Genomic DNA, 15351 nt, shown 5'->3' with positions numbered 1-15351 from the left:
TTGTTGAAGGGTCATGAGGTCTCGAAACGTCAACTGTGCTCTTCTCTGGCAATGCTGCCAGACCTGCTGAGTTTTTCCAGGTATTTCTGTTTTGGATTTCCAGCATCCGCAGTTTTTTGTTTTTATCTACAGGTGCTGAGGCCCTTTGTAGCTACCTAATTACCATGCAGCTGTTGTCGCTTAACTCAATGGAAGCCAGGAAAGGAATCTTGAGCCTTCTTGATCTCCATGATCCAGCTCCAGACCAAGCAATACATTTGTGGACTGAACAATTCCATGATTTCCAAACAATGATTACATTAGGCCCAATTTCTTCGCCACTACCTGTTGTCATCAGTAGTGTAATTTCATGAATAGTTTCTGTAAATTGTATTTTCTTGCTTGCAGGCCTGAAATTATTCTCTCAAAAGGAAAATCACCACTTTCTATTCAGTTGTAGTGTTGTAGCAGCCACAGTAACAATTGTGAATGATTTTAATGTGATTGAGTGGCACAGGGTGTCGTGCTCAGTAATACTAAAGATAAAGCCCAGCTCTATAATGTAGTTTGATGCCTTGAGTGATATTGATCTTCCTTCTCTGATTCGTCTTTTAATCAAGGTTTGACTTGGTGGCAAATGGCGGGGCCTCCCTCACTCTGTGTTTCGAACGTGTCCCATTCATCACCCAGCACCACACCGTGTGGATTCCCTGGAATGTTTTTTATGTAATGGATACCATGGTCATGAAGAAGGAAGAGAATGAGATTCCCAGCTGCGATCTGAGCGGATTCGTGAGGCCGAATCCCATCATCTTGGCTTCGCCTCTGTCCACCTTTTTCCGGTCATCTCCTTCGGAGAGCCCCATTATTCCTGAGACACAGGTAGATGGCTCCCTGCCCCACATTCTCCTCATGTACGGCAACTAATGAAAACTACAAGAAAAGTCAAATATTTAGAGCATTCAGTGCTTTCCAGCAACCTCTTTGAGACCATCGCGCGGTGTTTTTCCCTTTTTCTCCATTCTGTTCATTTATACCCCTCAAGGCACTTGCACACTGGACGGCTGTTGTCTGACCCCTCACCCGATTGTAAGATAACGTTCACACGTCACCACGTGCAGCAGACTGTTCAAATGCGGGAGTCATTGCAGCTGTCTCTGATCCCGTCTTCACCCACCAGCTGTACGTGGGGAGTCATACAAACAGTGAAAAGACTGGCGAGGAAAAGCCTTTGAAACCCATGCTGTGCTCCCAACAGTGCAATCTTGTGCCTCCTGCCCCTCCCATCACCACTAGCAGTACCAACTACTGGAGAAAGTAAAAAAACAGAGAATGAAAAACATGCAGCTGGTTTCACACCGAATTGTTTACATAGAATTATGTTACATGGAGTTTACCATATCGCAGCAGATCAGCCCAGCTGGTTTATGCCAGTGTTTGTGCTCCACATGAGCATCCGCCCACCCTACTTCATTTCACCCTATCTCCTTATCCTTCTATTCCTTCCTTCCTCATATACTCACCTAGCTTCCCCTTAGATGCAGCTAAGCGATTCATCTCAAGGTACCAAGTCCCGCATTCTCACCACTCTCAGTTAAAGGAATTACTCCTGAATTCTTTATTAGATTTAATAGTGGCTATTTATATTTATTTTCCTTAGTTCTGGATTCTCCAAATAAGTGGGAACACCCTGCCCAGTTGAAACAGCTAACTCATTCGCAAACCAGCAATGAAACTGGGGAGATTCCTAGTCTGTAAAACATTGTAACTTTCAGCTCACTTTTTCCCTTGCTGCTGTTATCCCTTCTTTGTCTCAGCAACTCCATAGGTGGGAGGAACTTGTTCTCACCATCTTCTTTCACCAAGATGGTGGAGATTGGGGAAATTCCTCTCTTATGCCTTGCCAGACATTGATTTTCCAACATGCGGCATCACCCCATCACCTTAGCATTATGACATTGTTTTATTACAAGATTCACGTTCACACACCTGGGGTCTGTGCTAATATAAACTTTGTGGCACTGTGTACAGACATAATTACATTCTTCAATCAAATTTCCCATTCCATATTGATGGCTCCATCTGTACTGTCTAATGGAGTGTTGGTAATGCCTGCCCAGGAGAAATCACAGTTGAAATGAAATAAGTGATTTTTTTTTGTTTTGGTCTTAAGATCTCCCCAGTGATTGTATGCATTGTCATGGCCTTTACTTCTGCTGTAAACAAAGTTTCTTTTCTCTCTCTCTCTGATCTTCTCTCTGTTTCTGATTCTCTCTCTCTCTCTCTCCGATATATCCTCCAGGTGCTTCATGAAGAGACAGAGATTCCTGGCACTGACCTGAAGCTAACCTACCTGAGTTCACGTGCTCCTGGTTATAAGCCGGTTCTTAAAATCACAATGACCCAGAGCACCGTACCGTTCAACTTGATGAAGGTTCACCTGATGGTGGCTGTGGTGGGCCGACTGTTCCAGAAATGGTTCCCTGCGTCGCCAAACCTGTCCTACAGCTTCATATGGGACAAAACTGATGCCTACAATCAAAAGGTCTTTGGCTTGTCTGAGGCAGTCGGTAAGTTGAAAAGAGAACTTTGCCTTGGTGTATTTGCTTATTGTGCATCTCCAGCTTTCTCTTCTCTGCACCTGAAGCTACAAACAAAAAGCATTGGACCCAGCCACACAAAGCACCTCTTCAAAGTCATTGTTCTTGATTTTAGCCCTGTTGCCAGGGATTGATGGCAAATTACCAACTGTGGTGAACAGTACAAGCAAACCCAATACTGCCCTCACACAATACAAAAACAAGATACTGTGGATGCTGGAAATCTGAATTAAAAGTAGAAATTGCTGGTAATAATCAGCACATCCGGCAGCATCTGTGGAGAGGAAAGTAGCGTTAACATTTCAGGTCTGCAACCTGTCATTAGAACAGATTATGAAAGGCCATTGATCTGAATCGTTAACTCTGTTTCACTCTCCACAGAGGCTGCCAGACCTTCTGAGTATTTCCAGCATTTACTATTTCAGTTCCAAACACTACCCTCACCTCCTGTCAATGCTCATGAACTTTCAGCTGAGATCAGTTCCGTAACAATGGTTAGCATTTTCACCCCGTCGGGGGCAGGCGGGTTCCTGATCCCAATCAGGGACGCACCGCCATTTTACATGGGCGGGCCAATTAAGGCCCGCCCAGCGTGATGTCCACTCAGAAACGTTCTATGATCCCTGTGTGGGCAGGGAATGATTCCCTGAGCCAGGAGTGCACTCTTTCGCACTTGCACGCAAAAGAGCGTGCAGTTCTCCCTGAGGCAAAGTTGTAAAAAAAATTTTGAAGGGTGGAAAACATTTTCCTGACATGTCCCTTCATGTGACAGTGTCACATGAGCTGGAACATGTCAATTTCTTATACTTAAACATTTCACAAAAAATTTAATGCCCTTATGAAACCTCATCCCGCCTTTGGATGAGGTTTCATGTTTTTGCTGAAGTCCTCCTGGGCTTTTCGCCTGCCTGCCAACCTTAAGGTTGGATGGGCAGGTCTATTGGTCTATTAATCATGTTAATTGCTTTTTTAATGATCTTAATAGGCCTTTTGACAGTTCAGTGGGCGAGCAGCCAATTTGGCTGCGCGCCCGCCGAACTGAATATCTAAGTGACGTGGGGTGACATCGGGACATATGCCTGACATCACCCCGCATCATTTTACACATTGGCAAGGGGGCTCCGCCCCCCGCTCGCTGACCGGAAGATGCAACCCAATGGGAAGTTAAGAGTCTATAATCTTAAAAACTTACAGTAGAGAAGGAAGCCATTTGGTCCATTGTGACGACCAACTTCATCCCATCTCAGTTTTTATTTTTTAACACACATCCAGTTTTTTTAAAAAGCTAGTGTGTCTTCTACTTCACCATTTTTCCTGAGGCAACATTCCACAGGCTAACAACATACTGCTTAAAGAAAATTCTCCCAACCTTTCCCTTTGCTCTTTTGATAATGATCTAAAATTGGTGTCCTCTCGTTACAAACTCATTGACCAGTGAAAAGGATTTTTCCCTATTCACCTCACCAAAACTTCTCACAATTTTGAACACCTTGAACAGATCTCCTCTTAGCCTTCTCTGATGAAACAAGCCCCCCTCTATTTCTCTAATCTCTCCTATAAACTTCATAACTTAAGCCTTTCAGCCCCTGATGTAATCTTAATGAATCTCTATCAAACTATCCCAATGGTGTCTCATACTGGACGCAGCATTTTAACTGCAGCTGATTTTTCCCTCACCACCACGTGCAGTTGGCACAATCCTACTAAATCAGCACAGATTGGTGTGTGTGGTTCAGTTCCACTCAGCACAGTCAGGGGAGATCAAACTAGACATTTTTATCAGTGCCCCCAGATCCCTGCAGCAATACCTAATTCTAAGCAAAAAGGTTGATTTTATCACTCATGTTAATTAATGGCATGAACTACAAGAATTGAGTGCACAGGTTCTCTAAGGGAATATTTATATTTTTAAACCGAGTAAGCCTTTTCAAATTAAAGGTTTTAAACTACAGAGTGCAATAAAATATAGAGATTCCATAGACAAACGCAAGCTCCAGCTTTTCACTGTAAAAGAACTCTCAATTATACAAAAAAAATTCTATTTTCTCAGAGTTTCTGCTGCGATGTTTTCTGGTACTTTTTAGCACTCGTGTCACAGGGCTTTCCCTTTTCCTTGGCATCGCATTACCAGGCGCAGCAAATGTTCAGTTAAACCCCGCTGCCGGCATTGTTGTAGGATGTAAAGGTCAGAAATTGGTTTACTAGAGGTTGCTCTGTATCTTTGTTGTATTATTAAAGACATTGGAGATCATCGACCACTAATGGTTTCCAGTACTTGATGAAATAGGAAGTGGGTTCATTGTGATTTAATAACTGACAAAGCTCATTTCCTGCTCATTTGCCATGTCTTTATCCTGAAACACCATGAGAGTTGCTGTGTGTAAGTTATTGTTATGAGTGATTTCAGATAACTTCGGTGGGGAGATGACAATCAACGATTGTCATGAAAACCTATTCAGGGATGGAAATCTGCCGTCCTTACCCAATCTGGCCTATATATGACTCCAGATCCACAGCAATGTGGTTAACTCCTAACTTCCCTCTGAAGTGGCCAAGCTCAAGGGCTATCAGGGATGGGCAACAAATGCTGACCTCGCCAGTGGCTCCTGCATCCCGTGGACAAATAAATAAAAACAAAATAATTAGACTATTTCTACTGCAGCATAAAAAGTGAAGAGAATATTCAATTGAGACTTTAAAATCCAACCAGATTTAGATATAGAATTATAGAAACTTACAACAGGAAAGATCATGCATGTGGTGACTCTTTTGAAAGTGTAGTCGTGCTTAGTCCCACGTGCCCATGTTTTTCCCGTAACCCTGTGAGTTCCTCATCCTCAAGCACTTTTCAACTCTTTTAAAGTTAATTATGGAATCCAGTTCCAGCATTTCTTCAGGCATAGCATTCCAGATCACTCTCTGAGTGCAAAAATGCCTTCTCATCTTCCCTCTTGATATTTTGCCAATGATTTTGAATCTATGCTCATTAGTTATTGACCCAATCACCAGGGGGAATAATTTCTCCAGCAAACCCTCTCATCATTTTGGAAACATCTATTAGATCACGTCTTAATCTTTTCTGTTCCAAGACAAATGGTCCCAACCTTTCCAACGTTTCCTGGTAACTGAAGCCCCTCTTCCCCGGTAACATCCTGGTAAACCTCCTCTATACATTCTCTAAAGCTTTTACATCTTTCCTGAAGAATGGTGCCCAGCTTGTTCACAATACTCCAGCTGAGGCCTAACCAATGATTTACGAAGTTCTAACATGATCTCTTTGTTTTTATATGCTGTTCCTCTATTTATAAACCCAAGAAACCCACATATTGTTTTGAAAACACCATACCAACTTGCCCTGCAATAAGTGGAATCATTTATTGTACATTGTCTTTCCATATTAAGTCTCTTCAAAATTCATCACTTCACACACTCCATATTGAACCCCATCTGCCATTCTTCTGCTCACTTCACCATCCTGTCTATCTCATCCTGAAACCTATAACAATCCTCATCACCACTTACTGCTCTGTTAACTTCTATATCATCTGAAAATTTTATAATGCTGCTCCCCACACCAGAATCTAAGTTGTTTATAAAAATTGAAGATTAATGGACACAAAACTGACCAGTCGGGAACACCACTGTAAACCTGCCCCCTCGTTTCCTGTCAAAGAATCAATTTTGCATCCATTCCACCATTTTCAGCTTAATTCCATTGGCTTTTAAGACTGCTATGTGGCATTTTTCTATTGAAGGTCTGTATATAATATTATCTACAGCATTACTTTGATCACCTTCTTTGTTATCTGATTAAAGAATTCAATCAAGTTAATCAGGCATGATTTGCCTTTAACAAATGCATGCTGACTACCTTTGACTAATCAATTCCATTCCAAATGAAAGCATATTTCCCCTGTGATAATTATTTCCAATAACTTCCCCACCACCAATGTTAGTCTGACTGATCTGTAATTTCCTGGTATATCTTTTTCCTCATTCTTGACTAGTGGTATGACATTAGCACTCCTCCTGTGTGGTAGTCCTGTACCACGTTGGACTGATAAATTCTGAATAATGACTCTGCTATTTCTACCTTTGCTTCTTGCAACAATCCCTAGGATGCATTTTACCTTGACAAGCTGACTTACCAATTTTCAGTCATGATCTTTTTGGTGCATTTTCTCCCATCTTTTACTATCTTACCCATAGCTTCCCACTCATCTTTAGTGTAACCTTCATATTATCTGCTTCCTTTGTGCATCGGATGCAAAGTAATCATTTAACTCTTTAGCCATGCCCTCTGTTTCTACATGAAGATTTTCCTTTCAATCCTTAATGGGCCCAACTTTTGGTCAATGTGAAGGAACCATCAAGTTAAAAGTGCCTCTAAAAGATTGAAGAGAGGGCTTAAATGAAGTTTTTTTATGCAGAGAGTTTTTAGAATCATAGAATGCTAAATACACAAATAAGCCATTCGGCCCTTCATGCCAGAATCAGCTCTTTGATAGAGCAACCCAATTAGTCCCCAAAGTTTGGCAATTAATTCCTCTTCAAGCATTTATCCAATTTCCTTTTGAAGGTTATTATTTCACCTTCAAATAATAAATAATAAAGCTTCCACCACTCTTTCAGGCTGTGCATTCCAGATCATAACAGCACTCTGTGTAAAAAAAAAAACAATAATCTTCATCTGGCCTCTGGTTCTTTTACAAATTATCTTAACTCTGTCATCTGGTTTCTGACCCTTCTGCCACTGGAAACAGTTTCTCCTTATTTACCCTATCAAAACCCCTTCATGACTTTGAGTACCTTTATCAAATCTCCACTTAACCTTCTCTGCTGGAAGGAGAAAATCCTAACAGCACAGGCACAAGATGCCTTATGGTCTCCTTCTATGTTGTAGGCATCTACGGCCCTGTGGAAAGAAAGAAGCAGTTACGTATTTACGTTTGAAAAGTGAAAAATGTATTTTTGCCAAATCCCACATTAACAGTACAGCACAAAGAAACCTACAGAATTGTAGGCGATTTTCACCATTATAATTTATCCAACTAAGGCTGCTCAGTGGCAGAAAAAAGACTGAGGAAAACAAATTTCTTTTTGATTTTCTATGGAACATGGCACCAAAAATGTGCTGATGCTCAGGTAGGAGAAACGTAAATCCGATTTTGCTTTGTCGGATCCCAGGAACAGAAGTTGGTCATTCAGTCCTTGAGGCCTCTCTACCATTCAATTAGATCATGACTCAGTTGCATTTCAACCCTGTTTTCAGGTCTTTGATCGACAATTCCTTGATACCATTACCAAACAAATATCTGTCTACAGCCTTGAAAGTTTCAATTGACCTAAAGCCCACAGCCTTTCGGAGAAGGAAGTTCCAAATTTCTACTATGTTTTGTGTGCAATAGTGCTTCTTGTTTGTCTTTCAGCCTTATGAATTTTGCAAGAAAATGTTCGTGCCCAGCAGTCAATTAATGATGGTTTTGTCTTTGTCCAGTCTCCGTTGGTTATGAGTACGAGTCCTGTCTGGATCTCATCCTCTGGGAGAAGAGAACGGCTGTTCTGCAAGGGTATGAATTGGATTCTTCAAACATGGGTGGCTGGTCACTGAACAAACACCACGTTTTAGATGTTCAAAATGGTAAGTCATTCAGATGGTGAAAGACATACAATGCTTATCTGTCTATCTATGGCTATATATGTCACACATTCCTTATTTGGGTACCTGACTGTGACACACAGTCACACCTGCAGCTCCATACAACTACCACCCAATAGAGCTTTCTGACATTGAGCATCACACCTGAGAGAAATTTCCTCTGTCTTGACCAGAGCCACAGAAGGTTCACAGTTAATTTGAAAAGTTCCAAAAATGCTCAGGCCCACTGCACTAACATAAGGGGAATGGAATGGGAATACAGCTGTGACCCCGACCTGTGTTCCATCAACTTCTGGTGTTCCCAACGTTATTTAATTTAAATATTTTCAGCTGGCACCAGTGTGAGCAAGATCTGCCATGCAAAGGCCCAGTGGGACTCTTGGCAAGGATCTGGATTTTGGTTTCTTCCAGACTTCCAAATCACTGGGTTCTATGGAGGAGGGAGCTGCAGAAAACTCAATTTATGAAGCTTTCCAAGCAGCCTTGCCTTGTATGGAGCGGGCAGAATTTCTCTTCACCTCCTGTTCCTGCGAAAACCCAGCATCCATCTTTTTGGTGTAAGCATGACGGTTTCTGTTCCCACCCAGTTCTCCAAGTATGGGTCTGAGAATTGATGCTGTAATGTTACAGCCCTGTTTCTGACCCCATTCCCGGCAGTGAAGCCTCATAATATTACTCCTACCATGTATAATAATAGAAATGATGCAGTACAGTATGCCACCATATAATATGTGATAGTGTCATGCCAATGGAATAAGGTACATAGTAAATTGTATTTGTGTGTGATCATGGTTTGAGAGTCAGCACAAGTTTCCTTGCAGTGTTTCATGCAAACATTTGCAACATTGACAACATTTGAGGCAGCATAACTGTCAGCGTTCAGTGCTGTTCAACTTTGAAGCTGACAACTCCTTCCGGAATCCGCTCAATCACAATTCACGATGGAAATTGAGAAAATGATGTCAATAATTCTACATTTCACCACACAGTTGAAGATTCCTGCAGCTGTAATCAAGTAGAAATCACTGAACTGATGAAAACCTGTCCTTTTATATGACTAACCTCATTGTTAAAACCCTAGAAAAATGTATAACTTGTTGAATAAGATTGTAACAGGATTTTTAATGAGGTACTAAGTTCATAATTACTGCTAAATTATGCAGTGTTACTGCCTTTGAAAAACTAATTTTATATTTGTGCAATGGCAAATGTCTCCATTATGATTAAAATTAACATTTTTTTTAAAGTTTGTTTATAATATTTCAGCTTCTACCTGAATCCCAAGTAGATGCCCGAATCACCTATTTCGCTCTCTGTAAAAATGTAATTAAAAGAAAGGGTGGCAGCCCATTTTCCTCCCTGATTTGCTGCCTGCAAGAATACTTCAATGTGACTGGCTGTTTCGCCTGCTTGCTGACATCACTGTTGCTGGCCACCTGGAGATCCCCTTGGCTTGATGTATGAACAAACAAATAAGGGGAAATCGACACCACAGAGATTGCTAGCTCCTGGGGGCAGTTTTTTTCTGGTCAGGAGAGAGTGCCATCAGTTCAACACTGACTTCAAAGTCTGTGCCCTTATTACCGATTCATTCATAGGAAGACATAATGGCCCCAGATTTCCACAGGGGTTGTCACGGGTCTTTGGCAAAATGTTTGTGACATTCTCAGAGAAATGTTGTGAACAGGCATTTACGGCCCTTCTGCATCAACTTCATCCATCACTCACTAAGTTGAGGCAGGAAAGCAAAGCAACCTTCAGGGACTAATTTCACGGTCTAAATCAATAACGAAACGTATTTTTAGATTTTTTTCTTAGAAGAAAGATGATTAGATTTCTATGAACCTCAGAGAAATTTCATTGTAAATACTGGAAACTGTAAATATTCAAATTTCATGACATCCTGCAGAAAAGCAAATCTTCATTTTAACATCTACAGATGTCAGTGTAATTAATTCATTTAGAACTACATTTAATAATTAATAAATTACTATCTGCAGCTAATAATAAGTTACTGCATTTATTGCCTGATTTAAATAAAGAACTTATGAAATAATGAACTTAGTGAAATAATGACTAATACAAATATATGTACGAACATACAAATTAGGAGCAGGAGTAGGCCACTCGGCCCCTCGAACCTGCTCCGCCATTCAATAAGATCATGGCTGATCTGACTGTAACCACAACTCCACTTTCCCGTCTACTCCGGAAACCCTTTCACCCCCTTGTTAATCAAGAATCTATCTACCCCTGCATTAAAAATATTCAAAGACTCTGCTTCCACCACCGTTTTTTTAATTCATTCATGGGATGTGGGCATCGCTGGCTGGGCCAGCATTTATTGCCCATCCCTAATTGCCCTTGAGAAGGTGGTGGTGAGCTGCCTTCTTGAACCACTGCAGTCCATGTGGTACAGGTACACACACAGCGCTGTTTAGATGGGAGTTCCAGGATTTTGACCCAGTGACTGTGAGGGAATGGTGAATGACTTGGAGGGCAACTTCCAATTGGTATTCCATCTATCCGCTGCCCTTGTCCTTCTAGAGGGTAGTGGCCTTGGGTTTGGAAGGTGCTGTCGAAGAAGCCTTGGTGAATTCCTGCAGTGCATCTTGTAGATGATACACACTGCTGCTACTGTGCATCGGTGGTGGAGGGAGTGAATGTTTGTGGATGTTTTGCCAATCAAGTGCTTTGTCCTGGATGGTGTCAAGCTTGAGTGTTGTGGGAGCTGCACTCATCCAGGCTTTTGGGAGTCAGGAGGTGAGTTACTCATTGCAGGATTCCTAGCTTCTGACCTGCTCTTGTAGCCACAGTATTTATATGGCTAGTCCAGTTCAGTTTCTGGTCAATGGTAACCCCCAGGATGTTGATAATGGGGGATTCAGTGATGGTGATGCCATTACACATCAGGGGTTGATGATTGGGTTCTCTCTTGTTGGAGGTGGTCATTGCCTGACACTTGTGTGGCGCAAATGTTACTTGCCATTTGTCAGCGCAAGCCTTGATATTGTCCATGTCTTGCTGCACTTGGACATGGACTGCCTCAGTATCTAAGGAGTTGTGAATGGTGCTGAACATTGTGCAATCATCAGCCAAGATCCCCAGTTCTGACCTTGTGATTGAAGGGAGGTCATTGTGAAGCAGCTGAAGATGGTTGGGCCGAGGACACTACCCTGAGCAACTTCTGTGTCTTGGAGCTGAGGTGACTGACCTCCAACAACCACTAACATCTTCCTTTGTGCTAGGTATGACTCCAACCAACGGAGAGTTTTCCCCCTGACTCCCAATGACTTCAGTTTTGCTAGGGCTCCTTGATGCTACACTCGGTGAAATGCGGCTTTGATGTCAAGGGAGCCTCTCACCTCACCTTGGGAGTTCAGCTATTTTGTCCATGTTTGAACCAAGGCTATAATGAGGCCAGGAACTGAATGGCCCTGGCAGAACCTAAACTCGGCATCCGTGAGCAGGTTATTGCTAAGCAAGTGCCGCTTGATAGCACTGTCAATGACCCCTTACATTACTGATGATTGAGAGTAGACTGATGGGGCGTTAATTGGCCAGGTTGGATTTGTCCTGCTTTTTGTGTACAGGACATAGCTGGGCAATTTTCCACAAAGCCAGGTAGATGCCAGTGTTGTAGTTGTACTGGAACAGCTTGGCTAGTTACGCAGCTAGTTTGGGAGTACAGGTCTTCAGTACTATTGCCAGAATATTGTCAGGGCCCATGGCCTTTGCAGTATCCAGTGCCTTCAGCCATTTCTTGATATCACATGGAGTGAATCGAATTGGCTGAAGACTGGTTTCTGTGATGCTGGGGACCTCTGGAGGAGGCCGAGATGGATCATCCACTCGGCACTTCTGGCTGATGATTGTAGCAAATGCTTCAGCCTTATCATTTGCACTGATGTGCTGGGCTCTTCCATCATTAAGGATGGGAATATTTTGGAACCTCCTCCTCCACCAGTGAGTTGTTTAATTGTCCACCACCATTCACAACTGGATATGGCAGGACTGCAGAATTTAGATCTGATCTTTTGGTTGTGTGATCACTTAGCTCTGTCTATCACTTGCTGCTTATGCTGTTTGGCACACAAGTAGTCCTGTGCTGTAGCTTCACCAGATTGACACCTTATTTTTAGGTATGCCTGGTGCTCCTCCTGGCATGCCCTCTTCATTGAACTAGGGTTGATCCCCAGGCTTAATGGTAATGGTAGAGTGGGGGTTATGCTAGGCCATGAGGTTGTGTTTGAGTACAATTCGGCTGCTGCTGATGGCCCACAACGCATCATGAATGCCCAGTCTTGAGTTGCTAGTTATGTTTGAAATCTATCCCATTCAGCACAGTGGTAGTGTTAAACAACACAATGGAGGGTATCGTCAATGTGAATGCGGGACTTTGCCTCCACAAAAACTCTGCGGTTGTCATGGACAGATGAAGCAGGGACAGACAGGTTGGTGAGGCTGAGGTATGTTTTTCCCTCTTGTTAGTTCCCTCACCACCTGCCGCAGACTGGGTCCTGGGCCAGTGGGACAGGATATACCCACGGATGGTGGTGTCTAGGACATTGTCTGTAAGGTATGATTCCATGAGTATGACTATGTCAGGTTGTTGCTTAACTAGCCTGTGAGACAGCTCTCCCAATTTTGGCACTAACCCCCGGATGTTAGTAAGGAGGACTTTGCAGGGTTGACAGGGTTGAGATTGCCATTGTCATTTCCGGTGCCTAGGTTGATGCTGGGTTGTCCGTCTGATCTTATTCCTTTTTTGTGACTTAGTAGTAGTTTGATACAACTAAGCCATTTAAGAGTCAACCACAGATTTTTATTGAATTCAAATTCGAACGTGGGTCCCCGGAGCATTACCCTGTGTCTCTGGACTACTAGTCAAGTGACAATACCACTATGCCATCGCCTCCCCCTTTGAGGAAGAGAGTTCCAAAGACTCCTTATTTTTAAACAGTGACCCCTAGTTCTAGATTCTCCCACAAAAAGAAACATCTCCTCCACATACACCCAGTCAAGACCCCTCAGGATCTTAAAGGTTTCAATCAAGTCACCTCTTGTTCTTCTAAGCAGATACAAGCCTAGCCTTTTCCTCATAAGACAACCCACCCAATCCTGGTATTAGTCTAGTAAATTTCCTCTGAACTGCTTCCAATGCGTTTGCATTCTTCCTTAAATAAGGTGACCAGTACGGTACACAGTACTCCAGATGTGGTATCACCAATGCCCTGTATAACTGAAGTATTACCTCCATACATTTGTATTTAATCCCCCTCGAAATAAACAGTAACATTCTATTAGCCTTCCTAATTACTTGCTGTACCTACATACTAACCTTTTGCAATTCAAGCACTGGGACACCCAAATCCCTCTGTATCTCAAAGCTCTGCAATCTCTCACCATTTAGATGATATGCATTTTTTTCATTCTTCTTGCTAAAATGGACAATTTCACATTTCCCCCAAATTATACCCCATTTGCCAGATCTTTGCCCACTCACTTAACCTACCTTTATCCCTTCATTGCCTCCTTATGTCCTCTTCACAACTTACTTTCCTACCTATCTTTGTGTCATCATCAAATTTAGCAACCATACCTTCAGTCCCTTCATCCAAGTCATTTATATAAGTTGTAAAAAGTTGAGGCCCCAACATTGATCCCTGTGGCACATCGCTTGTTACATCCTGCCAACTAGAAAATAACCTATTTATACCCACTCTGTTTCCTGTTAGCTAGCTAATCTTCTATCCATGTCAGTATGTTACCCCCTACACCATGAGCTTTTAATTTCCACAATAATCTTTGATGTGGCACCTTAATCAAATGCCTTCTGGAAATCTAAGTACAGTACATCCACCAGTTCCCCTTCATCCACATCAAAGAACTCCAATAAATTGATTAAAAATGATTTTCCTTTTACAAAGCCATGTTGACTATCTGATTACCTTGAATTTATCTAAATGCCCTGTTATAACCTTAAATAATAGCTTCTAACATTTTCCTTATGTCAGATTTGCTCATTAAATTTAAAAAAACCCAATGTTGAATGCATTTTGTAGCTTCTCCAGTTCCTCATAACAAATATAAATGTTATTTTTGTCCGAAATAATTCATTTATAATTTTTAGAAGTTTTTAAATAATTAATTTATAATTTTTAGGACTGTTTTTATTAGACAATATTCTGTGCATGAGCAACACCATGAGAGATCAATTGGTAACTGTAATTGGGGGCGATGGTGGCATGGTAGTAATATCACTGAGGCCCAGACTAATATAGTCCAAATCCAACCATGGCAGCTGGTAGAATTTGAATTCAATTAATAAATCTGGAATATAAATATAAAGCTAATCTCAATAATGGTGAACATGCCAACATTCATCATTTGTTGTAAAAACCCATTTAGTTCACTAATGCTCTTTAGGGATGGGAATCTGCCCTCAGTTCAAGGGCAATTAGGGACGGACAACAAATGCTGGCTTTGTCAGTGATGCCCATATCCCATGAAAGAAGAAAAAATTGTTTATACATAACAGCCTATCACATCAGTGTCCTTCATGCTGAATTCCTTTTGAACAACTATTGATCTTTTTGTAGGAAAATGTGGGAATCCTGTGGGAAATTTCCATAAACAGCAAAGACACCTGTTGATCAAAGTTTTATTTTTGCTACCTTCAAGTGAGGGAGGAATATTGGCCACAACACCAGGGGCACCACTGGACTAGTTAACATTTTATCTATTTCCTTTCTCCTTGAGATGTGGCCAAAAGCACCAGGTTGTCTTGCAAAGTTGATCGTGGGCCTCCATCTTGAACTACTGCAGTATTTTTTGCTGATGGCATTCCCATAATCCCATTAAGTAACAAATTCCAGGACTTTTAAGCAGGCACAGTAAAATAATAGTGTTATGTGCCCAAGTCCGAATGGTGTAGGACTTGGAGAGGAACTTGAAGATGATGATGTTCCAGACAAGAAGCGACAGTTCATGTATTTTTTTCTGGTTTTATTGACGGCATCCTCTTTCAATCTATGCCTGATCATCATGGATGGCACTCTTGAAAAGTTTGAAGAGGGATGTAACCCAGGTTTCTCTGAATACGAAGAAAGC

At 41.8% G+C, this 15351-nt stretch overlaps 1 protein-coding gene across 4 annotated transcripts in view; it reads left to right on the top strand.

Annotated features, from left to right (window-relative positions):
* The window catches only part of tenm3 (teneurin transmembrane protein 3), a 584772-nt gene that overhangs the window by 505456 nt on the left and 63965 nt on the right, over positions 1-15351 (top strand). For all 4 annotated transcript variants that reach the window (XM_041186060.1, XM_041186059.1, XM_041186063.1 and 1 more), the window contains 3 exons: positions 600-861; positions 2282-2549; positions 8077-8220. In XM_041186060.1, the coding sequence (XP_041041994.1) occupies positions 600-861; positions 2282-2549; positions 8077-8220 (674 nt within the window). The remainder of the gene's footprint in view (positions 1-599; positions 862-2281; positions 2550-8076; positions 8221-15351) is intronic.

The sequence above is a fragment of the Carcharodon carcharias genome, chromosome 4 (assembly GCF_017639515.1).
Source record: "Carcharodon carcharias isolate sCarCar2 chromosome 4, sCarCar2.pri, whole genome shotgun sequence".
NCBI classification, from domain to species: domain Eukaryota; kingdom Metazoa; phylum Chordata; class Chondrichthyes; order Lamniformes; family Lamnidae; genus Carcharodon; species Carcharodon carcharias.
The sequence above is the reverse complement of the archived record's forward strand: the minus strand, read 5'-3'. Positions and strand labels throughout refer to the sequence as shown.